At 40.9% G+C, this 25,080-nt stretch overlaps 1 protein-coding gene across 10 annotated transcripts in view; it reads right to left on the bottom strand.

Moving 5' to 3' along the window:
• AOPEP (aminopeptidase O (putative)) overlaps positions 1-25,080 on the bottom strand; it is a 204,936-nt gene that overhangs the window by 64,912 nt on the left and 114,944 nt on the right. For 6 of the 10 annotated variants that reach the window (XM_081930531.1, XM_081930529.1, XM_081930534.1 and 3 more), the window contains one exon: positions 24,938-25,021. The exons of 2 other annotated variants lie outside the window; for them this stretch is intronic. In XM_081930531.1, coding sequence (XP_081786657.1) covers positions 24,938-25,021 — 84 coding nt within the window. Of the gene's footprint in view, positions 1-24,331; positions 24,596-24,838; positions 25,022-25,080 lie in introns of those variants that run through there. 2 more of the 10 variants (XM_081930536.1, XM_081930525.1) reach the window with 2 other exon arrangements.

Here is a 25,080-nt window from a genome sequence, read left to right as displayed (position 1 = left end):
ATCTTTTTTTATTAGTATAGACTGCTTTAGTACCAGAGATTTTGAAGGGGGGATGTTTTAGCCTTTTCTTTTGGAGATCTTGGAGAAATCTGTAAAAGGCATCCATTTCAATGGGCTTGCACAGCATCATAGTGGTCTGTCAAACAACAAGATAAATGCCCTCACCTTCTCAATGTTCTTCCATGCTAAAAGTGCCCCAGCTAAGATGCAGCTATTATCATCATGGCTGGACTTGCTGTAGGTCTGAGATTGGCCTCCTCACACCAACACTTTGTGTTGCATTTTAATTGACATTTGTGCTGGTTTTTAACTGTTGTGTGCTATATTGCTTGTCTGCTCACAGGATAAAAATGTAATACATAGGTATATAAATCTAAATTATGTGTTGTATTGCAGCAGCATTTAATCAAGCTATAAATATATAATTAGTTTTATAATTGGGATTAATTTTCACCTCTTAAAAATGAAATACAAGAAAAAACCAAACTGCTACTTCAGCTCAGATATGGGGTAGTTTTGAGCCCTGGGTGCACCTTTTGTGCAATTGTTCAGAGATTAGTGTTTCTCTTCCAACTTTTTCCCTTTAGGCACTCACATACACAATCTCATCAGAGAACAGCAATAGTTGGTTCTCTGCAAATGAAAAAACTAACCAGTGTAACACGATATCCCAGACATGAATGGGTCTTTCCATACGGAGCAACAACTTTCCCTAAGTCCATGTTAATGATTGGGTTACTTTACTGAAAAACAGCTTTAAGATCATTATTGTTTTCCAGGACGCAAGATCATTGTCACCTTCTCCCATGGCCAGGAAATCATATGCCTCACCTCTGCTCTTTGCAAATAAATTAAGCTTATTAGGATCACTTGGTAGAGGCGCAAAGTCTACAGGAGAACAAAGGAGTAGCAAGCTAAGAAGAAAACTAAGATATGGTGTTTGCTTCAGTGTTCAGGGTTTCATTCCAACAGCATTACCTCTCTCGATAAGTCTCTGCATCTATAGGTTTCAGGCTGTGTGGTTTCAGTGGTAAGGGAGGATGCTAGTTTCAAGGCCAAGTTTTTTTGGGAAATGCTTGCTCATAGTTTCTCTGTTAAATGTGATGCTGGCTCCTCTGACAAGAGTAATTGGAAGGAGGACAAGTGGGGAACCTCTAGTGCACAGGTCAAATTAGTCCCGCCAAGGCTGCCCAGTTGGCTCACAAGGTCATTTTGATCAAGTCACACCCACTGGCCCTTCACCTAACAATATATATACGATATGATGTCAGGTGTGTGGGAGGTAAATACGTGGCTGGCCAAAGTGGGGTTGCAGGTTCTGCTGATCAGCAGCAGCTGCAAAACCTGTGCACAATGCTAGGAAGCACCAACAGTTAGCTGGGGGTTTTCACTGCCCTGTACACAAAGCACCAAGAATCAGCTGACCATATACGTGATACATGGGTGACCACGTGGGTGGTGCTGTGGTCTAAACCATTGAGCCTAGGGCTTGCCGATCGGAAGGTCAGCGGTTCGAATCCACATGACGGGGTGAGCTCCCATTGCTTGGCCCCAGCTCCTGCCCACCTAGGAGTTCAAAAGCATGTCAAAGTGCAAGCAGATAAATAGGTACCACTCTGGCGGGAAGGTAAACGGCATTTACTGCTCTGGTTTCGCCATAAGCGGCTTAGTCATGCTGGCCACATGACCTGGAAAAACTGTCTGCAGACAAACGTCAGCTCCCTTGGCCAGTAAAGAGAGATGAGCGCCACAACCCCAGAGTCGTTCGCGACTGGACTTACCTGCCAGGGGTCCTTTGCCTTTTTTAATTACTGTTCACAGAACCCCTTACAATCAGATGGTCATCAGGGGTTGCATAGTTTTGTGCATGATGCTTAGCTTACTGGTGTGGCTTCCATGCCCTGAACTATGCAAGAACATGTCACCAGATATCAAAGTGATGTCAAAATGACTGCCTGATGGATAGCTGTAAAATGTGACCTATTTGGGATGGAGAATATAAGGATTTTGCCCACCAGTGGGATTCAGTTAAACACTCCAGCCTTATTAAATGTGTTTAGAATTACAAACTTATTTCTTTTTCCTAGTAGAAACACAACCATTGATATTTTTTTACCCTTCAGGGCTATATTTAACTGTGTAAATTCTCTGAACTCAGAATTGTGGAATCCTAGACCAGTAAAATTTTGATTACCTTGCCCAAGGACTCCAGTCCCTCTTTATACAGTGGTACCTCGGGTTAAGTACTTAATTCGTTCCGGAGGTCCGTTCTTAACCTGAAACTGTTCTTAACCTGAAGCACCATTTTAGCTAATGGGGCTTCCTGTTGCTGCCGTGCCACCAGAGCACGATTTCTGTTCTCATCCTGAAGCAAAGTTCTTAACCTGAGGTACTATTTCTGGGTTAGAGGAGTCTGTAACCTGAAGCGTTATGTAACCTGAAGTGGATGTAACCCGAGGTACCACTGTATCTTTCTTTATTTATTTCTCCAGTAGTTGCAGCAATTTAAATAGCACTAAGTTGATTTAGGAGGCCTCTGAATCACACTGTGCCCTTTGCATTCAAAATACTGTGCTTTTCAAAAGTTCACATTTAGCCGTTGCATACAATATCACAGTGCACTTTCATTTTTCCAGCACTGACTGTTTTCAGCCTAAAACCATTCTTCTTATGGTTTTAAAATGTGCAGGCACAAAGAAAGAACTGACCTCTTCAATTCAGAGGGTAAGAAAGTATGACTCTTTGTTCAGTCCAGCCTTTTCTATTTCTTGTAAATGCTTCCAGAAACACTGACAGAGATTTTAAACAAGGCATGAAACATTAGCACCTGAGAACACCTATTCCATAATCCACAAGAAAACATTTGAACAGCAGTCAATATGAAAGTGCAAAGGAGCACTATACTAGGTCTAGTCACTGGAACTAGAAATTCATTTTAGAAATTAGTTTCATATACTGTATGCCCTAGTTTGTTGTTGTTTGGTGTTATTTTCCAGCTTCTGTCAATATAATTCCTTCTTTATTCATTATTGAATGTTCATTTAGAAACATCTACAGAACAATCCAAAACCTCAGGCGAGAGCAGCAGGGCAGAACTTAAAACTGGATCCACAACTACATTCAAAGTCCCGCTGATCACACCACGCAGAGCAAAAGGGGGCTGTTTTAGGCATTTTGGTGGCACCATCTTCAGGCTGGTGCAGCAGAAGGCCCTTTTCTGAGAAATTGGCAAGCTTAGAATCCAGCAGGTTCATTGCTAGGTGTTTTCCACCTGAGCCCTAGCCCTGCAATGTCCTGTTTTGAGTTCCACAGGCATGGCCAAAGTTGCCCCTCCAGCTGTTTTGGGACTTCAGCTCCCATCATCCCTAGCTAACAGGACCAGTGGTCAGGGATGATGGGAACTGTAGTCCCAAAACAGCTGGAGGGCCAAGTTTGGCCATGCCTGCCTTAGGATAGCTACTATTGGCGGGAACACCTCTGCCTGTAGCAGACACTCTGCTGTAGTTTCAGTGGGTGGAGCAGGAACTTTTGCTTCCATCTAACCCCCAGAGCCATCCACGACTGGACCTAACTGTCAGGGGTCCTTTTTAACCATAGGAGGAACACCTCTATCTCAGCAGTACAGACTGGGAGTTAGGATTGCTCTGCTGAGCTCTTTTACACTGTCAGCATTGCCAGGCTGTGCTAAATGCCAAAATATACTTTAACTTTCAAATACTTCTCCAATTTGGATGCTATTTTATTTATAGCAATTGATTTCTTTCAAACAAAGTGAGAGAGAAGCTGCTGCACACATCATTTAGAGGCAGAACAGAAAGTAAACAGAGCACCCACAAACACAAGCTTTGTTTCTTACCAGGTTTGTTGCAACTAGAATTATTTGCTAGAAACAAGCAACATGGCACACAAAAAGTGAGTTGCATGCGAGATTGAACGATGCTCTACACCCTTTACCCCAGCCAAGCTTCCTGGAGTCAGTCAGTCTGTCTCATCTGCAGTCATACAATAGACAGAGATTGTGAACACAAATTGTTCTGTATGTTGAAATATCAGTGCAGTCTGTCCCAGTCTTAAGGCTACAGGCACTTCTGTTTTACAGAAGACTTTAAGAAAGCATATTTTGAACAGCACTACTTGTATCAGGCAGTGAAAATACAACTTCAACATACTGAAGTTGTTAGGAGTATAAACTATTCATTCAAACATTAATTTAGTTTAGATTCTCAGTGTCGGCAACACTGAGCCTTCCTAGGCAAGCTCACTGCAACATTTCTTCAACTTTCGTGATCAATTTCTTATGCCTCTGAAATGGAGGCGATGTGGTAACAACCGTATGAAATGTCCATGTGAAATCAATCATGTGAAATTCAATCATTTCAAATAAAGTGAATATTTTTGAAAAGCCTTTAAAGGCAGGTTCATTGTTATGTTATTCACATGATAACGGCAATTTCCACTTGGTAAGCTTACTAAGTGAAATTACTAGAACGGTTGCCATGTGCTTAGTCCCCATGTGATCACTACCTCTTAAGCACATTAGGAAATTAATTGCTCAGAAACAACATACAAGTGGGTAGCCAATGCCATGTGCGACAGACACCACTTAAAGTGGTTAACTCATTAACACATTCTTAGAAATGCCCTGTTTCAAGGAATATATGTTTGCCTTTTACATCAAAAGAAAAAGCTACAGCATATTTTTTGTTCTTTTTTTTTAAAAAAAAATTACATCCAAATGTTTAACTGCTCATAACCATTTTTAAAATTTTCTGAATGCAGAAGTATCTGAACTATGTGTTATAAAATAAAGCCCTCTTCAGATATTTAGTACGGGACGAGGCTCTCATCCATGGGTGGGCTGCCCCCAGCTCTAGCACTGCCTCATGTACCATACCCTGGGCCAACTTGTAATCAGCTTCAGACTTAATGGTCTCTATGCCGGGGGGGGGGGGGCTTTCTCTACATGGATACACATTCCCACTGAAGGAGCCCTATGGAGTGGGGCTGTTACATGGGGCAGCACCTAGGGCAGTGATGGCGAACCGTTTAGAGACCCAGTGCCCAAACTGCAACCCAACACACTTATTGATCGTAAAGTGCCACCATGACAATTTAACCTGAATACAGTGGTACCTCGGGTTAAGAACTTAATTCGTTCTGGAGGTCCGTTTATAACCTGAAACTGTTCTTAACCTGAGGCACCACTTTAGCTAATGGGGCCTCCAGCCACCGCCGCACAATTTCTGTTCTCATCCTGAAGCAAAAGTTCTTAACCCGAGGTACTATTTCTGAGTTAGCGGAGTCTGTAACCTGAAGCGTCTGTAACCTGAGGTACCACTGCACTGAGGTTTGAGTTTAGAAAAAACAACTCATACATGCTTGAAGCATGAGCAGCAGCTCGTGTGATACACTCGGTTGGCTCCGCCTGACTCAGTCGAGGGGCGCAGAATGGAGCGGGAGCAGCTGGGCTGGGAAGAGGTGTGGGTGATGTGAGAAATGTCCTCAGGCGCCCGTGGAGAGGGGGAGGGGAGCAGCCTGGCTCTGCATCCCCCTGGCTTTCTAGTACAGTGGTACCTCGGGTTATAGACGCTTCAGGTTACAGACTCCACTAACCCAGAAATAGTACCTCAGGTTAAGAACTTTGCTTCAGGATGAGAACAGAAATCGTGCTCCAGCAGCGCGGCAGGCCCCATTAGCTAAAGTGGTACCTAAGGTTAAGAATGGTTTCAGGTTAAGAATGGACCTCCAGAACGAATTAAGTTCTTAACCCAAGGTACCACTCTGGCGAACTCTGTGCTGGGGCGACGGCGTGTGTGCCCACAGAGAGGGCTCTGAGTGCCCCCTCTGGCACGCGTGCCATAGGTTCGCCACCAATGACCTAAGGGGAACAGGTAGCTCACTCATGTATGAGTGGGCAGGAGCATGGTTTCATACTGATACACTTCCTTTTTTTTTTATAAATATTTTATTAGGTTTTTAATAAACAAATTTCCACTTTCAAATACATACTTCCGTAAATCCAATGGACTTCCCCCATCTCCCGAGCACTGCATTCCCTGTGTAACCAAAACCTCAGCAATTTGTTGACTTGTTTTATACATAACAATATATCTTCCATTTTATCGTGTTATCTGTTGTAAACATTTCGATACAATTGCATTAATTTTTAATTTCCACACAATAAAAATATTTCGTTACCTCACTTCTGTCTTATAGTGTCTTATTTATCAATTCAGAAATTTGCCGATACTGAAGGTATACCTTCCTAGAAAGGAGCATTTTTTAACATTCATACAACTTATAATGCTTTTTCAAATAGTCCTTAAAATTTTTCCAAACTTCCTCCGTTTCTTCTTCTCCCGAGTCTCGAATTCTGCCAGTCATTTCAGCCAACTCCATATAGTCCATCAGCTGCGTCTGCCATTCTTCCAATGTGGGTAGATTTTGTGTCTTCCAGTGCTTTGCCAACAGAATCCTCGCTGCTGTAGTAGCGTACATAAAGAAAGTTCTATCTTTCTTGACCATCCTCTGGTCTACCATGCCCAGAAGGAAGGCCTCCGGTTTCTTAGGTAAGGTGAATCTCAGCACCTTTTTTAGTTCATTATGTATCATTTCCCAGAAGGCCTTCACTTTCGGGCAGGTCCACCAGAGGTGTAAAAATGTCCCTTCCTCTTCCTTACATTTCCAACATTTATTATCGGACAGGTGATATATCTTTGCAAGCTTGACTGGGGTCATGTACCACCGGTATATCATTTTCATAATGTTTTCCTTCAAGGCAGTACATGCCGTGAATTTCATTCCGGTGTTCCATAACCTTTCCCAGTCTTCAAACATAATGTTATGCCCCAAGTCCTGTGCCCACTTTATCATAGAGGATTTGACAATCTCATCCTGTGTGTTCCATTTAAGCAGCAAGTTATACATTCTCGAAATTAGCTTGGATTTTGGCTCAAGCAACTCTGTTTCTAGTTTCGATTTTTCCTCCTGAAAACCCACTTTTTTGTCTGCTTTAAAAACTTCCTGGATTTGAGCATAATGCAACCAATCTCGCACCTTGTTTTTTAACTTTTCCATACTCTGTAACCTCCATTTATCTCCAATTTTTTCAATTATTTCCCAATATTTAGGCCAGTGGGCCTCCATATTGAGTCTTTTACGTGCTTTGGCCTCCATCGGTGAGAGCCACCTCGGAGTTTTACTCTCCAATAAGTCTTTGTATTTTGACCAGACCATGAAAATTGCCCTTCTGACAATATGGTTTTTGAACAATTTATGAACTTTAACCTTGTCATACCACAAATATGCATGCCACCCAAAAGCATTATCAAATCCCTCCAGGTCAAGGACGTCGGTGTTCTCCAATAGGATCCAATCCTTCAACCAGCAGAGGGCTGCAGCTTCATAATATAACCTCAAGTCCGGCAGGGCAAACCCCCCTCTTTCTTTCGCATCTGTTAGTATTTTAAACTTTATTCGGGGCTTTTTGCCCTGCCAGACAAATTTAGATAAATCCCTCTGCCATTTTCCAAAACATTCCACCTTATCCACGATCTGGAGGGACTGAAACAAAAATAGCATTTTCGGCAATACATTCATCTTTATAGCAGCTATTCTGCCCAACAAGGAAAGTTTTGATCTTGACCATGTTTCCAGATCTCTTTTTATCTCTGACCAACATTTCTCATAGTTGTCCTTAAATAAATTCAAATTTTTGGAGGTCAAGTGCACCCCTAGGTACTTTACTTTTTTAACCACATTTAGTTCTGTTTCTTTTCTGAACTCCTCTATTTCAGTAGTTGTCAAATTTTTTGCTAAAACTTTAGTTTTTTGTTTATTCAGCTTGAATCCCGCCACCCGACCAAAATCAGAAATTAATTCTAACGCTCTTTTAGTACTAGAGGCTGGCTCCTGTAATGTTAATACCAAGTCGTCTGCGAAAGCTTTCAGTTTATATTGTTTCTCTCCGACCACAATTCCCCGTGTCAACCGGTCATTTCTAATCATGTTCAGTAGCACCTCCAGGACTGAAATAAACAACAGAGGAGATAGAGGGCACCCCTGTCGTGTCCCTTTTTCAATTTTAAACTCCTCTGTCACCACGTTGTTTACTATCAATTTGGCCTTTTGTTCTGAATAAATTGCTTCTATTCCATTTTCAAACCCCCGCCCTACTCCCATCCTTTCCAAATTTTTCTTCATAAACAGCCAAGAAATGTTGTCAAAGGCCTTCTCCGCATCAATAAAAATCAACACCGCTCTTGTGTTTGAATTAATCTGTAAAAACTCCAAAATGTCAATGATGTTTCTTGTGTTGTCAAATAAATGCCTACCAGGGAGAAAGCCTGCTTGGTCCTTATGAATCACTTCATTTAAGACTTTCTTAAACCTACTTGCCAAAATGTCTGCAAAAATTTTATAATCCACATTTAGGAGTGAGATAGGACGGTAGTTTTTAAGTTGAGTTTTTTCAGATTCTAGTTTTGGGATCAACGTGATGAAGGCTTCTTTCCACGTTTCCGGTGCCTTCCTCCCCTCCATAATCTGGTTGCAAACTTCCAGCAATGGTTGTGTCAATGAGTCCTTCAGTACCTTATAATATTTGGAAGTAAGCCCATCAGGTCCCGGAGATTTGCCCAGTTGGAGGTTCTGAATGGCGCATTCAATTTCTTGGGTTGTGATATTACAGTTCAGGGTTGCTCTCATTTCCTGGGGTATTTTTTGTAATCCATTAGTTATAACAAATTGGTCCACCTCTGAGCTTTTTTGTGGCCTTTGAGAATAGAGTTCTTTGAAATATCTCTGGAAGGACCTTCTAATTTCATCGGGTTTCTGAACCATTCTCCCTTCAATCTCTAGATTTGTAACTGTGTTAAGTTTTTGTCTCTTTTTCAGCTGCCAGGCTAACAATTTTCCACATTTGTTTGCAGATTCAAAGGATCTTTGTTTCATTTGTTTAATTTTCCATTCCACCTCTTGATTTATCAGTTTCGAATATTGTGCCTGGAAAAACTTCACTTCTCTCAATACTTCCTTTGATTTAGGCCTGGATCTCAGTTTTCTCTCTCCTTCTCTTATTTTCTCCAAGATCTTCTCCTTCTTTTCATTCCAGAGTCTTTTTTTAATCGTGTTCTGTTGTATTAGAAACCCTCTTATCACTGCTTTGCTTGCGTCCCAGATTATTCTTTTTTCCACATTTGTCTTTAAGTTTATTTCAAAATAGTCCTTTAAAACTTTTTGGGCCTTCTTAACAATCTCCTGATCTCTTAACAAGGCGTCATTCATTCTCCATCTGAACGATCCGGTTGTATTTAGTCTCAATTCCATTCTCAAGGCGTTGTGGTCGGAGCAGGTTTTTGGGCAGATTTCCACTTTTCTGGTCTTAGGTGCCAGCCCTCTAGTTATCCATATTTGGTCGATTCGCGTCCATGTCATATGGGCCTCAGAAAAGAAAGTTCCTTCTTTCCCTAGAGGGTTCTTGATCCTCCATATGTCGATCAAATCCAAATTGTCAGTCATTTCAAAAAAGGTTTTTGGAAGTCTGCCATCTTTCGTTATATTAGCACTTTGTGACTTATCCATATTCACTGAGGCGACACCGTTCATATCTCCCAACATGATAATGTTGTTATAGTCCAAATAGTCCAGCATAATCTCATGCAGCTTCTTAAAAAATTCCGATTTTCCATCATTTGGGGCGTAGATTCCTAGAATTAAAAACTTTTCTCCTTGTGTCTGGATTTCAATTGCCAAAATTCTGCCCTGTTCGTCTTTAAATACAAATTTTGGGGACAAGTTCTCCTTTGCATAGATCACCACTCCTCTTTTCTTAACTTTATCCGATGAAATAAATTCTTGGCCTAACCTTTTATTAATTAGCACTTTTCTATGGAGTCTTGTCACATGTGTTTCTTGCAGGCAAATAATGTCCAATTGTTCTTTTTTCAAAATATGAAATACTTTTCTGCGTTTTTCTGGAGAATTCCCGCCATTTATATTCCAGCTAAGAAGCTGTAGAGACATCCCGGTCTACTTCTTGGGTATCACAGTTGGGTATCTAATTTGTCTTCCTTTTCCGGAAGCTGTGGTGCCGGGCCGCCTCCAGATGGTATGGATCCTGGTGGTAATCCCGGTGGTGGAGGCCAAGAATCTACGGCTCTCTTTTGGAGGTCCTCCTCGTTGTCGTGTAGGAACTTCTGGTGGTCTTCTGGTGTTTTAATTCTTACCTTCTTTCCTTTATAGGTGAATGACAGACCTTGAGGAAATTCCCACCTATAAGGGATTGCGTTGTATCTTAACAATTTGGCCAAGTCTGTGTATGTGGCTCTAAGGTCCAGCAAATATTTAGGAATGTCTCTATAAATTTCTGCCCTTTTACCTTCGACTTCCAGGGATTTTTTAAAGTGTTGGCCTAATATCTTGTCTCTTTCCTCTCTTGTTCTCAAACAAACCAAACAGTCTCTGGACTTATCTTTTTTAACCGATCTTCCCAGTCTGAAGGCCGTCACAATCTTGAAATCTTTATCTTCTTCAACCCCCCAGAATTTAGAAAACAGCTCCGTCAAGAATTTCTCTAGGTTGCCCTGTTCCAACTCTGGGACAGCCCTCAGCCTAAGATTACATTCCTTACTTTTCAGTTCCACCATTGACAGGTAGGCTTGCTGTTCTCCTACCTGTCTTTTCAGAGGTCTTACTTCCCCTTTGATCTCTTCCACCTTCTTGCACGCTTGCTCAGCTTTTTGATTGGCTTCCGCAGCTAATTTGTAGTTCTCCGCCGTAGCTCCTTGCAGTTTCTCAATAGCCTGAGTGTGCTGCGAAACCTGATCTGTTAACTTGCTGATAGTAGATGTAGCTCTATCAATTTTAGATGACTGATCGTCCACCTTCTTATTCAAAAGTGCCAATTGTTCCAAAATTTGTTTCAGGACTGGATCAGTTCCTCCAGCTGCCATTTCTTCTGTAGCAGGCGTTTCAACTTCCTCCTCCTGCGCCGTCAACACAGTTGGCACCGAGGATCTACGATGATGAATCAAGGTTGTTTGGACAAGCTGTCCAGCTCTCTTGTCTTTTTTCTTTTCTTTAGCTTCCTCAGCTAAAGCTTCCTTAGCTTTAGCTGCTCTTGTTTTCGCTGGGCCACTCATTCCCCAGCTGCTGTTCAAGGTCAAATAGTCTTTCAATCCATGAGAAAGGCAAGTCCAGAGTATAAACAATTAAACCACAAAAAATCCCAATAAGATACAGTTCCCAGGCCACTATGCCTCCGCAAATCCACTAGGGGGGGTTTTCAAAGGAAAGAAAGTTTCTTTTCCACCATCAAAGCTCCTACTTCAACTGAAATCCCCAAGTTCAGAAAGGAGGATTTCAGAAAGTTCTGTTTCAAATTAGTGCCACAAGGTAACGGAGAGGTTTCGATGACAGTATTAAAGCGATAGTGTATCCATCAATGCAACAGTTTATGTTAAGAGAAAAGTTTCAGCAGCCTGACAGTACTCATTTGCAACACTGGCAGTCCAATAACTCGGTTATCCCCTTCAATTCCACATCTCTTCACAATAGGAGGGAGATTCTCTAGCACACTGAACCAAAACATTTATTTCTTCACTCTTTTTCAATTTCTAGAAACACACAGTCTATTAATGCCCCTTCTTACTTCTTTCGAGATCTCTTTTTAACGCTTCAGCCCGCATCGGGTTCTTTGCTTTGCTCCGATTAGCAGGACCGGAAGGCGGACTTCCTGTTACTCGCCTCCCGTTTTCAGCCGAAATAGACAAATTTAAGCTAATCCTTAATCAGTTCTTTGGTACCCCTTACTCACGGGTAGATTGCAGCCAATCTCGATGTTTTTCAAGAAGAAAGGTCGGCGCTCATCAGCAACAGCAGCGCGGCTTCACTTCCGCGAAAAGAGCGATGAACTCACAGCGCCGCTCCCCCGTTCACGATCCGGAGCCTCTTACGAGGTCCCTTCCTCGCTTCTGGGGGGGCTTCTGGCACCCGCCGAGTCCCACGGCCACAGGCTCGCTCTGCCTGCGGTTTATCTGGATGGGTCTCCGCTTCGCCGTAGCGGAGGACCCTTTTTCGCGGAGCCCCTCTTCACTGAGTAAAGAGGACCGCCATTGCCGTTTTGCGCCGCCTCCGGAAGTCCATACTGATACACTTCCAACCAACTAGTTTCAGTACGAGGAAGTGAGAAGTGTCAGAAGAACAAAGCAGAAAGCTTTATACTCCTATGAAAAAGACCAACGCATGACCCTTCTGGAGCCCCCGAGAGCTGCCTAGAAGCACTGGACGCTGACACTGGCCATGTTGGTAGTACACCAAGACTACACAGGTCAGTTCTGAATCAGGTATGGGGAAAATTGGGCATGCTCACATGCCTAGGACAGAAGGGAGATATGAATGAGAAATGAACGAGAGCACTTGAATCCTGAATTCACATTAACTGTAGAGAAGTAGGGAAGGGATAACAGGACTGATGGATAGGAATACTTTGATTTCTCCCATCCTATGTACAACACAAAGCTGTGATAAACGTATTAAAAGCGGGGACAGAAGAGAATACTGCCCACTAACTTAAAATGTGGCCTAATGCTTATATTAACAGAACATAAAAAACCAAACATCAACTATATACTTTTTTCAATGTCTTTGTCTCTATGTTAAAAAAACAATTCATTAGAAAGCTCAAACAAGAGATGAAGGATGGGGTTTAACTATTTCCAGTAAGTGTGACCTTGGCTAAAATGATATTACAAATCCTTATTTTGGAATAAAATGCCTTTAGCACATTCCACACACAAAAGCTTTTCTCGTCTGGCTACATTTCAGACACCCATCCACTACACAACCCCCCACAAAAGCACATGGGAATGTTTTGCATCACAGTTGCTTGCTCCATCAGTCACATGCTGCACAAAAACTTCAAATGATTCTTGCCTCGTAACCATGCCTAATTTAATATGAAAGCCAGAATTTCTGCTCAAACTCTTAGAGACACTCAGCTGGATTACTGTATGATTTTTGCCAATACTTTCAAAAAGGGACAGTGCTGGGGGGGGGGGGGAATCCACTCTAGTCCACTCCCATTGTTCCAACTAAGCCAAGATGGTAATAAATTCAACGAACTGGAAAAAGGCCACACTCTAGCTTCTAAACTATTAGGGATAGCCTTGTAAGGGCATATTTAGCATTACACACATTTTCTCTACCCCCCCCCCCCACAGAGAGTCTTCAGATCTCCTGGAATCAACCAGCAATGCAACATACGCAACCTGCCAAAACGCTTCTTACCTGTAACTCGAGGAACACGGCTTTAATGCCCTACTTTCTTCATAAAGCCAATAAAGAAAGAACTTTTAACACCAAGACAACAGGTGTCTTCCTAGTGGAGTTTGTACGGATGCAAAGCTTTGCTTTATTTTCCACCCCCACATCTCACTATCTCTCTAAGCCAACACACAAGAAGAGTTGGAGCTTAAAACTATTTTTTGTTCCGCTAGCTATTGGGAACTCTTAATTTCTTTTTTTTTTTTACAATAATATTTTATTAGGTTTTCTCAAGAAAAAAGACCACAAAGATAACAAAAAGTAAACATCAAAGACAAAAAAAGAAAAATTACAACAATCAGAAATCAAAAATTCCACACAAAAAACAAAAGGATAAGAAAAATACAAAATAAAAATCTCTCCTTTCAAATTCTCAGCATTCTTTTACTTATTTTCCTGACTTCCTCTCACCTCCCTCCTTGTATTCCAGGGAACTCTTAATTTCAACCTTATTTGTGTTTTCCACAATGTGGTGTACAAGTAATCATGTTAAGGAAATCAGCTACACTCGCTTGTCCAACCAGGATTGTCTTTCTAGTCTTGTCTCCCAGCATAAACGAACTGGTTGAGATTTGATTTCCATATGAATGGGGTTAAATCCATTTAATAAATCAGACACGAGAATCCCCTATGTTTGCCTGCAGAGAGAACAAGAACAGCTACTCACAACTTTCAGTCAGCTGGATTTAGGAGTTTATATCACAAGCATACAATCACTCAGTATCATTTTAGCCAATAAGTGAATCAATGCGTGAAACACTTCCATCAAAAAATGTTGTATGCTGAAGGGTTTGCAAACTGTCTGTGGTGCCCAAATGGCTGTATTCACACATCTGACAACGGCATTTGAGTTGCAGTTTGATAACCAAAAAGCAAGATATTGAATTGCAGGTCAAACTACACATTACATTAAACACATAGTTGCCCTTAAGCTCAGGGTTTATAGCAGGCATGAGAGTTCCCTGGCATGGAGTGTTGCAAAGTTTTTTATCTTTCCGCTGCAGTGTGATCCCCATCAGAATTGTCCCCATGCCTACTATTACATTAAATGGGAACCTGCCTCCCCCCCCCACCAAATAGCAGGTGTGGGAAGCTCAATTCAGATCAAGTGAGTACAGGAGACTAAAGTCCTCTTTCTCCTCATGCTAGGGGCCCGATCCAAATCACAGCCCCCTATTTGCAAAAGAAAAATCCTGTACTTAAAAGGAAGCTATGTGAATAATGTAATGTCTAGCTTGCCCTGAGCTTGATAAAGAATGCTGTTCCACTAATGAGATGTTTACTAAAGACCCACACATTTTGCTTTCAAGGCCATTATTTTCTCTACAATAAAGTTACCTCAGTAAACACAGATCTTGCCCATAAAATATAATCTAATGCACAAATCAATTACACCAGACGTGAATTTGAGGGAGGGGGGAAGATAAAAGTACAGATCCAGGACGGAGCAGTAATTGAATGTAAACAAGTAAGGAAGGAACTGTTTCTGATCTTCCTGATTCAAGCAGAAAGGGTTGCAACAAAGCAACCTCAGGAGTTTTGCTTTATGTGGGATTCTGACATCAGTCAAGAGACATAGAGAGCTAAATGCTTTTCAGCTTCCCAGTACGTGAGAAAATAAAAATGGATATATATTTTTAAAGAAAATCTAAGAAATAATTATAAGAATGCTCCCTGATCTGCAATAGACAAGAGGCAACAAATGAAAAGACAATCTACTTTCAATCACTGGAACAGCACCATCTCTATTTTAAAAGAACACTTCAAACAAATTTCTACGTGGGATGTTTGCAGGCAATAACTGATGTACAAGATACGCAACAGAACTTGGAAGTCCAAAATATGTTTTCGTCATCACCCTTTCACCCTCCCTTCCCAGGGGAAGAAAAACCACAATGTGGGAAAGTTTAACAGTGTTACCCAATACTACATAGAATTGATATTATTTATGATAAAAGGGATATAATGCAGCAAACATAAGCAATGTAAGTTTGATGATTGGATAAGCCATATATATCCTACTGATGTTTTAATTAATGAATCATTCCAACTTATGGATTCTAAACACAAAACAGCTGGGAATGGTAAACTGGCAGAGATTATACTGAATTAATGGCAGCAGAGCTGACAACTGAGGAAGGGGAGATATGAGTTGGACCCAGGTGGACCTGCCTCCACTTCCACAGCCCAAAAGGGAAGAAGATAAACAGCAAGAAATGCATGTTTTCTTTTATGGATATGAGATATTCCTGCTCAAGTTAAGATATGGGTGAGCTCCCGTTGCTCGGTCCCTGCTCCTGCCAACCTAGCAGTTCGAAAGCACGTCAAGTGCAAGTAGATAAATAGGTACCACTCCAGCGGGAAGGTAACGGCGTTTCCGTGTGCTGCTCTGGTTTGCCAGAAGTGGCTTAGTCATGCTGGCCACATGACCCGGAAGCTGCATGCCGGCTCCCTTAGCCAATAAAGCAAGATGAGTGCTGCAACCCCAGAGTCATCTGCAACTGGACCTAACAGTCAGGGGTCCCTTTACCTTTACCTAGTTAACTAGTTCCATTAACACAGGAATATGGTGTCACATAGCATCAATTGGGAAAGGAGTTTATGCAGGGAATGTTTATACTGCAAACGGGTCATTCAAATCCAGTTTTTATATGTATGTGATTGGCATTCTGCTCAGATAGTCATTGTTATTCAGCCATTTGCTATCCTCACCACTGATGTACTGTGGAGATCCTGAAAGAACAATTCCTCTGAAGCCGGTTGTTAAATTTCAGTAGAAATAGGAACCCTTGCATTGTTTGGGCCATCAGAAACAAAAGGGCTAGGTTGTGGTGACAGACCACACACATCAAAAAACTATCCACCAAAACAAATGCACTAATGAGCTTTCACACCAGTGTGACTGTGGATGTAAAATAGCTTAACAGATTTTCCATGGAATGGGTAAACTGAGATTCAATGGAGAAAAAGTACAAGCTAGCATTTTGAAAACATGTGGACCATGTAGAAAGGCTTCTAAGCAGAAGCAGCAAGGCTTCCACAGCAACGTATTTCTGGAAGCACTCTCCTTCAGCATGGGCTTGCCACGGTACTTTTCAAGAACACCTTCTTAAATTTGAGTTGGGGGTAACCATCACATGCCACAGTCATGGTTTTATAGTCAGACTTAATTTAAGACAGCATGGAAGGAAGGACAACAAAAGGTAGCATATTGGCTTCCAGGAGAGTGTGACACTTTTATTTTAACAGAGTATAGCGCTAAGTTACCCTATTTTTAACCAGTCTCCTTTCTCCAAAAATTGTCACTCGACCTTTGCCCTTATCATCTATTCTCTTGATAGCATCTGTTCTGGTTTCAATTTGGCACTATTCCTTAGAGCAAGGATGGAGACCCTTGTGGCTCTCCAGATACTGTTGAACTTCATCAGGCCCAGTCAGCAGGGCCAATGGGCTGGAGTGATAGCAGGTGTAGTCCAATAACATTACCTATCTCTGCCGTAAAGGGAAAACTTTGATTTTTCACTGGCCTAAACGTCTTCATACCCAGAAGCAGATAAATCTCCTAAGAACTGGTGTATGGATTCAGGAAAGTGTCCAGGTTTTACATGAAAACTATGAATGATTCCAAACTAAGGCTTTTAATGGTCTGCTTACTACTTTGTTCTCACTGTAAGCTTTCTAATGTCCTATGTTTCAGCAGGTACTTCCTATCAATTTTCATTTGCTTTTTAGTGGAAATTCAACATCAAGATAGCGTGGAAGTATCAGTAGAAATTAAGCTACTCTTCCTAAAGTGCCATTTGGTTAAAACTGGAATACAACTAAATAAAAGACTTAAGGAGTTGTTGTTGTTGTTGCTGCTGCTGCTGTTGTGTTGTTGTTGTTGTTACAAAAATTAGGAAGCATGAATGCAGCTCATAACACTGAGCTTGCTTCCAGACACTGTATGGACATAATTTGCACACTATCATAGCAGTCCTGTTGAAGTAAGTTCAAAAGCGTTGTAATGGATGAGACATGAACATCAGTCATAAAGCCTGGTCCTCAAGACTGCAGGTACCATATTGCCCTGAACCTGCGGTTCTCAACCTGTGGGTCCCCAGATGTTGTTGGACTACAACTCCCATCATCCCTGAGCTCTGGCCTTGCTAGCTAGGGGTGATGGGAGTTGTAGTTCAACAACATCTGGGGACCCACAGGTTGAGAAAGACAGGAAGAATCATACTTAATCTAAAATTCTGGAATAGCCTCAGTACTGGCAAACCTACCTACAGAATGGCCTGCAATGTTCTACTCATGGCTGGGCTGAATTAATTTCCCACTGCTAGCAACACATTCTCTCACCTTTGCAGCTTATAGGACCAATTAAAGACCTCTGCAGAGGCCATGTGTGGTTCTTTCCTATTCCTGGCATCTTCTCTATTTTTCTCCACTTACTTGAAACTCTACACCAGCCTAAGGGGCAGCAACATCTTAGAAGTTTTATAAAGAACAAATGTGCTTCTAGACTTAAAGGCATTACCCTAAACTAGGTCTCCTAGAACAGCTATTTGCATATATGAAACATGCTTATATGTAATAGTATTAAGGCACAATCATGCATAAGATTAATAGTTTTTCATGTTCTTATATAAATGTAACTCATTAAAATGTCTCCAAAGAGAGGAACCACCAAATAAAAAGGATGTACTGCAGCAGTGCAGCTAATTTTTCCTTCAAATAAAAGACACAACACTTCTGTTGTCTTTATTTCTTTGGAAAACTTGTGTTTTGCATTAGGTGGCCTTAATCTTTCACTTTGCAGGAGGGAAATGGCTGCTGGCAATGAACCACACTAATTAAGTGATGCAATTCTATGTAAACTTCAAGCTACTTCCAACACATGGCCATGCTGGTTTGTATTTTCTGAATTTAAAAAATGGCCATCTCAGATTTATGTGTTTATGGTGTTGTTAGCCGCCCTGAGCCCGGCTTCGGCTGGGGAGGGCGGGATATAAATAAAATTTATTATTATTATTATTATTATTATTATTATTATTATTATTATTATTATTATGTAGGTATGCACATACATGCATGTGGACATATAATAACTAAGTATTTCAATAATACCCCAAAGGGTGTTCAAAATTGTTTCTCTGATGATGCCATTAGGTGCAACATAAATTTGGGACTTGTTTTCTTAACCGTGCGATGTACCTTGAATTGCAACAGAAAGTCAGATACAGTTAAAACGAAGTGAACCAAAAAACAACACCTACGTTTAATCTTATAGATCCATACATATTGTGAACCTGGTGTTAAGTCTTTTATTCATGTACACACTTATACAGCACCTTGCTCTTCCACATTCATTTGATCAGAGTAACTGTGAAGGAAACAAGGGCAACTCAGAACCAACCTACACACCACAGTGTGTGTAACATAGAACATGCCCCAAAGGGCTACAGCTTCAGAATACAAATGAGGAGATGCATCTTTGAATGCTTCCCCTTGTCAAAATCTCTCTACCTATAGGAAGCTGCCATATCAGGAGGAGGAGGAGGAGGAGGAGAAGAAGAAGAAGAAGAAAAAGAAGAAGAAGAGTAGTAGTAGTAGTAGTAGTAGTAGTTTGGATTTGATATCCCGCTTTATCACTACCAGAAGGAGTCTCAAAGCAACTAACCATCTCCTTTCCCTTCCTCCCCCACAACAAACACTCTGTGAGGTGAGTGAGGCTGAGAGACTTCAGAGAAGTATGACTAGCCCAAGGTCACCCAGCAGCTGCATGTGGAGGAGCGGAGATGCGAACCCGGTTCACCAGAATACGAGTCTACCACTCTTAACCACTACACCACACTGGCTCTCTTTAGCCTTGACTTTTATCTGATCTGAAGAGAAGTTTGTTGTTGTTAAGTAGAGGGGAAAGAAACTGCACTTAGCATGCCATGAAATGCATTCTGAACAGATACGGTGTCAAGATGACCAGGGGAATACCTATGCTCCCTTGCACCCTCGGTAAACAGCTGTATAAGCCCTCCAGAAAAAAATCAGCTTATTGCAATAGCTACATTAGAAATTGCTAATTTTATGAGGTCCAAAGTCTTGAAGCAAGAGTGAAGTGAGGGCAAGGTGAGGAAGAAGGGCAACAACAAAAAATGAACGCCTTTGTGCTGAGGTTTGAGAACGGGAAATGTCTCCTATATTTGCTCTCGCTGCAACAGCAGCAGCACATTGCCACACACAAACACATCGTACTTCATAGTCTGATAGCTGATTCTGCACAGGCACACACACACACACACACACACAAACAGGCCTATGTCTCTGTCAAAGGCCCGTTTCACTAACCCCTAGGTAAGCCTCAGAAAATAGCTACGCCAAGTGGTAGCTCTGAACTATGACTGAGATATCTGCTATAAGCTTCTCCTCCAAGGGTTTCTGAACAGCTTTATTACATGCTATAATTTTACTAATGAGCCAAAAACAGTGTGCTTTTCAAAACACGAACTATTGAATGCCAACACATTTAACCAGCATCACATGTATGCAATAATTAGACTATTAGTCTAAAAAAAGAAATATGTACCGCATTTACTCTAACCTAATGCTCACCTGTTTTGGCCAAATTACATTGCAAAAATTAAGGTGCACATTAGATTTGATGGCACATTTACCGTACATTTGCCAGCAAACACTTTTTTTTGGTTTCAAGGTTCTGAAAGTTGAGGTGTGCATTAGATTCGATGGCACATTAGACACAAGTAAATATGGTAAACCAAAATGCCACATGGATTAGATGTAAAATGCCTTAAAATCTACTGCGTTCAGTGCAGAATGTGGAGACTCTGTAACATGCAATATCTATCAAATATATAGCATATTAATTCTTCTTATTCTTTTTCTTTCATATTTCTACACACAGAGAAAATACCTTTTATTTTGTTAACCTCTTTAATATGATTGCTAATTATGTATCCCACTGTTTGTGAAGTCAAAGGACAACTAAATGCACAAATTAAGAAGTCCTCCATGTTCCAAACAGCTTTGTTGTTCTTTCAAGGGTCATTAATCTTATAATATACCCATTAGCCCTTTCCTAGAATGCTTTCCTTACATTCATTAATAACAGCTCTTTTGTACATGGGTAATTTATTTGACCGCTGAGGGTTTTAAATATATTTGTCAACCATTTATTTGATTTCAATTTTTGCTCCTCCCTTGGCATTTTTAGATTAACTTTTTTTAAAAATGTACCTATTAATTTTATAAGCTGCCTCCTCAGCCTACACAGGCCCTCAGAGCTGTACTAGACATTTCTCTATGACGAGTTGTGGAGAGAAATTTAAAGGGCGAAGGACAGAAGTAGGACAACAGGGGATGGGGAAAGGGAACTAATAAGCAGAAACAGTGATACAGTGGTACCTCGGGTTACATACGCTTCAGGTTACCTATGCTTCAGGTTACAGACTCCGCTAACCCAGAAATATTGCTTCAGGTTAAGAACTTTGCTTCAGGATGAGAACAGAAATTGTGCTCCGGCGGCGCGGCAGCAGCAGGAGGCCCCATTAGCTGAAGTGGTGCTTCAGGTTAAGAACAGTTTCAGGTTAAGTACGGACCTCCGGAACGAATTAAGTACTTAACCCGAGGTACCACTGTATTAGATTAGAGAAGTAAAAGCAAGGAAAAGGCACAACAAATATAAGAACGTTTTTAAAAATAATGGGGGGGGGGGAGTCAAATGAAATGGGAAAGTAAAAGGAGGGGAATTTAAGTAGTTATGTGTGAGAGGTAAAAATAAGCAAAATCCTGGGGCAGGACTTTGAGTGGAATGAAGCATAAGGAAGCAAAATAAAGAGGTGTAAACAAGCTAATTATCCAAAAATTGTCTCTATTTACAGCAGTTCATTATATGGTTTTGCATCTATTTAGGCAGACACTGCCCAATGGTTGATATCTTCAGGGCTTTGTTTTAAATCCAAAAGTGAACTTTGGTGGTTGAAAAGCATAATTTAGCTAGTTGTTGCAAAACTATTTCCATAATGGAATACCTTTTGCTCCACGGAAAGAAAGGTTACCTGACATAAAGAGGCTTCATGCTCAAGGCGCATCGGTGGCAACTTTGATTTCATGGTGTCTCACACAGGTTAGTACAGTGGTATCTCGGGTTACATATGCTTCAGGTTACATACGCTTCAGGTTACAGACTCTGCTAACCTAGAAATAGTGCTTCAGGTTAAGAACAGAAATTGTGTTGCGGCGGCGCGGCAGCAGCAGGAGGCCCCATTAGCTAAAGTGGTGCTTCAGGTTAAGAACAGTTTCAGGTTAAGTACGGACCTCCGGAACTTAACCCAAGTAACCCAAATACTTAACCCAAGGTACCACTGTAACGGCAAAAGTAATTCATCCAGTACAGGTAATGTGATTATCTTGTTGTGATTATAATGGAACGACACACGATGGGGAGCGTTACGTCAGAGAGAATACAAAGGACTTTCACAGCAAAAACGGCCAGCACTGTTCAGTCTTTCAGCTATATTTGTGCTGAGCCCATATTAACTGCTAATATCTTTTTTTGAATGCCCTGAATCTATTTTTCTGACCTGCTTCTTGTCTGGATCCCCCAGGAAAAAATGACTGCCTTTACACACCATAAATCTGGAAGAGTTTTAAAGCCGCATGTGCCAGGGAGAGTGGGACCTTTATGACTGCGGCACCCAGCATGTGGAATTCCATATACGGGGAAATTAGTTTGTGTCTGAACTTTGCCAGGGTCCCATCACTGCCTGAAGACTTTCCCTTTCCAGTGAACCTTTGATTTGCCTGCTTCTTCATTTGTTTCACTTAGTCATGGCTCTTCTTTGAACATTAATTTTAATATTCTGTGGCCATTTTTCTTCTAATTCCCACCCCCCAAATCAATGGATTCTTTTTAGTGCTGGCCTTGTGTAGTGTAATGCTTTTTAAAAAACAAAACAAAACACAAACAAATCCAAGAACTATTTTGTCATCTCTGTTTTCAGAGAGAAAAGCAGGATAAAAAATATTATATAAAGAAATAAAGATTATGCTGCATTGCCACCCAACAATAAATTGAGAGAGCATACTCCTTAATCTCAGTGCTTGGGGTGTAATACAAATTATTCCATTTAAAAAACCCTTCTATTTCAAGCAGTTGGCTTACAAAATGGCAACCAAATCACATGGAATACCTGAATGTCTTAGGTTGCAACTGTAATAATATCAATTGGGAATTACAGTAAGTCCCACGGAATAAAATGGGCCTTTTTCTACGTTAAGATGGTTTAGGTTTGTTGCCTAATGAAGCAGGAAGATTGTTCCTGGGTCTGAGTAGCAATGCACATCAGTTCTTGGACTTTAGGTTCCAAAGTCACTTCACTTAATGCAAACATTAAAAACAGCAGCAGGTATTTGGTGCGAATTCCAGCATTGAAAAAAATCTGAACATTTTCATTTAATTTTCTTGTGACAAAGAAAAGCATATCCATTAGTCAACAGTGTGTTGAAGTATCACCTGTAACATTAATGATTCTGGCACTTGACGAAGCATTAGTTGCTTCTTGTTAGTATTCGCTGCAATAATTATAATATTTTACTAATTTTATCTGTACAAAAAATGCTCCAGTATCTTAGGAAACAAACTTGTTTATAGTGACAGCAGGCAGAAGCAACCTTCAGCTGAAGCAATTAAACCCCGCCTTGGAAATACGAATCCATTTCTGCGTACATGCTAAATATGTAATATCCTGGCAGACTGCAATTTATTATTAGCAAATTGATTGAGAATCAGAAGATCATTCCCTCACATCTTTTATCACAAAAATGAAACTGAACTATAATCCATTTCCTCAGTTCTTCCATTGTCCATCTCCCACCACTACACCACAAGGAGCTGTACGATCCGCAAACATTTGTCGAATACAGTAATGCCCATACTAAGGCAATATAACCCAGGAGTTGGCAGCCATACTATCAGCAAGAACTTGGCTACAAAACCAGCAATGAATCATCAGGCTGCAAAGTAACACATTGCCTTTTTAATCCTTCCAAAATAATAAGGAAGAAAGGAAGAAAAGAAGAAAGAAAGAAAGAAAGAAAGAAAGAAAGAAAGAAAGAAAGAAAGAGAGAGAAAACCCAAAAGCCTTTTTCTAAAAGAGAAAAAAAATAGTTTTACAGAAGTTCTAGCGTGTTTCAACATTGGATTTTTACCTCTAAGTGTTCTGAGAAGCACTTTTGTTTTAAGCCATTCAACACACGACAAGATACTTACTCATCAATCTACACTGTACAACAATAGTCCAATTCACAAAACAGTTAAGTCACAGTCTTTGGCTTGGGACCAAAAAACTAATGGCAGAAGGGGTGAGTAGGAAGTGTCCTTCTCGACCGTCCTTCTCCGCCCCCCTCCAAAAAAAACAACTTCTCCTGAGGGTCAGAGAACCCTACAGAATGGGGTGAGTTGGGCCATGGTGCAGGTGTCTGCAGAGGACATGGGGTTTGCTGAAAATCAGGCAGAGGCATATTCTGTGCACAGAAAAATCAGTAAGACTTACATGTAAATGTGTCTAGGAGGGGGCTGCCAGCTACATTTACTTCAATGGCGCTTGGGCTAGGGCGTAAATCCCACTAAAAGGTGGGATTACGTCTGAGTAAAACATGCTCAGGATTGTGCTGCAAACCACCTTAAATCCAAATATGTCAGCTTAACTAATCATGGACTAGGGCATCCATAATATCCTGGCAAACATATAGCACAACTCAACGTATTTGTGGCAATACTATTTGCTGAAACAGGAAATGTTATTCAAACTAAACAACAGTAATAAAGTACCCACCAGGCAAAACTTTCAGGCTTTCCTTAAACAATCTGCTAGGAACTGCTTACAATAGTTGTATTATTTTTATTTTTTAATTTGGACTTACATAGAAGCAGGACTGGGTTGCACCAAACCTGTTGAACACCTTAAAGCTATACATGCAGCCACCAATAATTTATTTCGGTCTATTTTGAAACCTGCAATGTACCTATTTGCTATATTCTTCATTTCTGTATCGCTAAGACATTGACCAGACTTGTTCTCAAAGGCAGAAACATTTTACCTGGGTGTATAAAGAGCCAATAACAAATTACTGAGAAGGTGCTTGTTTTCTCTAAAAACGCTCTCCATTCTACCAGGACAGCACAATGAGTATGAATGCAGTGTATCAAACAGTATTCTATAGAAATCTTGCTAGACAAAATGATATCTCATCCAGCAAATGCTTACACAGACTTATTGAAAAAAAAATTCCTTCCAGTAGCACCTTAAAGACCAACTAAGTTAGTTCTTGGTATGAGCTTTTCGTGTGCATGCATACTTCTTCAGATACACTTCTTCAGATGTGTGTATCTGAAGAATTGTGCATGCACACGAAAGCTCATACCAAGAACTAACTTAGTTGGTCTTTAAGGTGCTACTGGAAGGAATTTTTTTTTACTATGGCAGACCAACACGGCTACCTATCTGTAACAGACTTATTGGTTTATGTTGTACTGTTTCCATTTCGTTTGAAAGTTTCTGTTCTTAACTTCTTGGGTTATTATATAGAATAGATGCCCGCTTGGAGCCCATACCTTTTGGAAACCAACTTCTTCGCATCCCCTTTTTCTTTTGCTGCTTTTTCTGGCTCTCTGATTTACTTGAATCCATTTTACAACCTACAGGTCAAAATCATAAGAGCTTTTCTTAAGAAGAGGCAACCTGAGTACAACTATTC

Source organism: Podarcis melisellensis, assembly GCF_964234715.1.
Source record: "Podarcis melisellensis genome assembly, chromosome: 11".
NCBI lineage: Eukaryota > Metazoa > Chordata > Lepidosauria > Squamata > Lacertidae > Podarcis > Podarcis melisellensis.
This window is presented reverse-complemented; position numbering and strand designations above follow the sequence as displayed.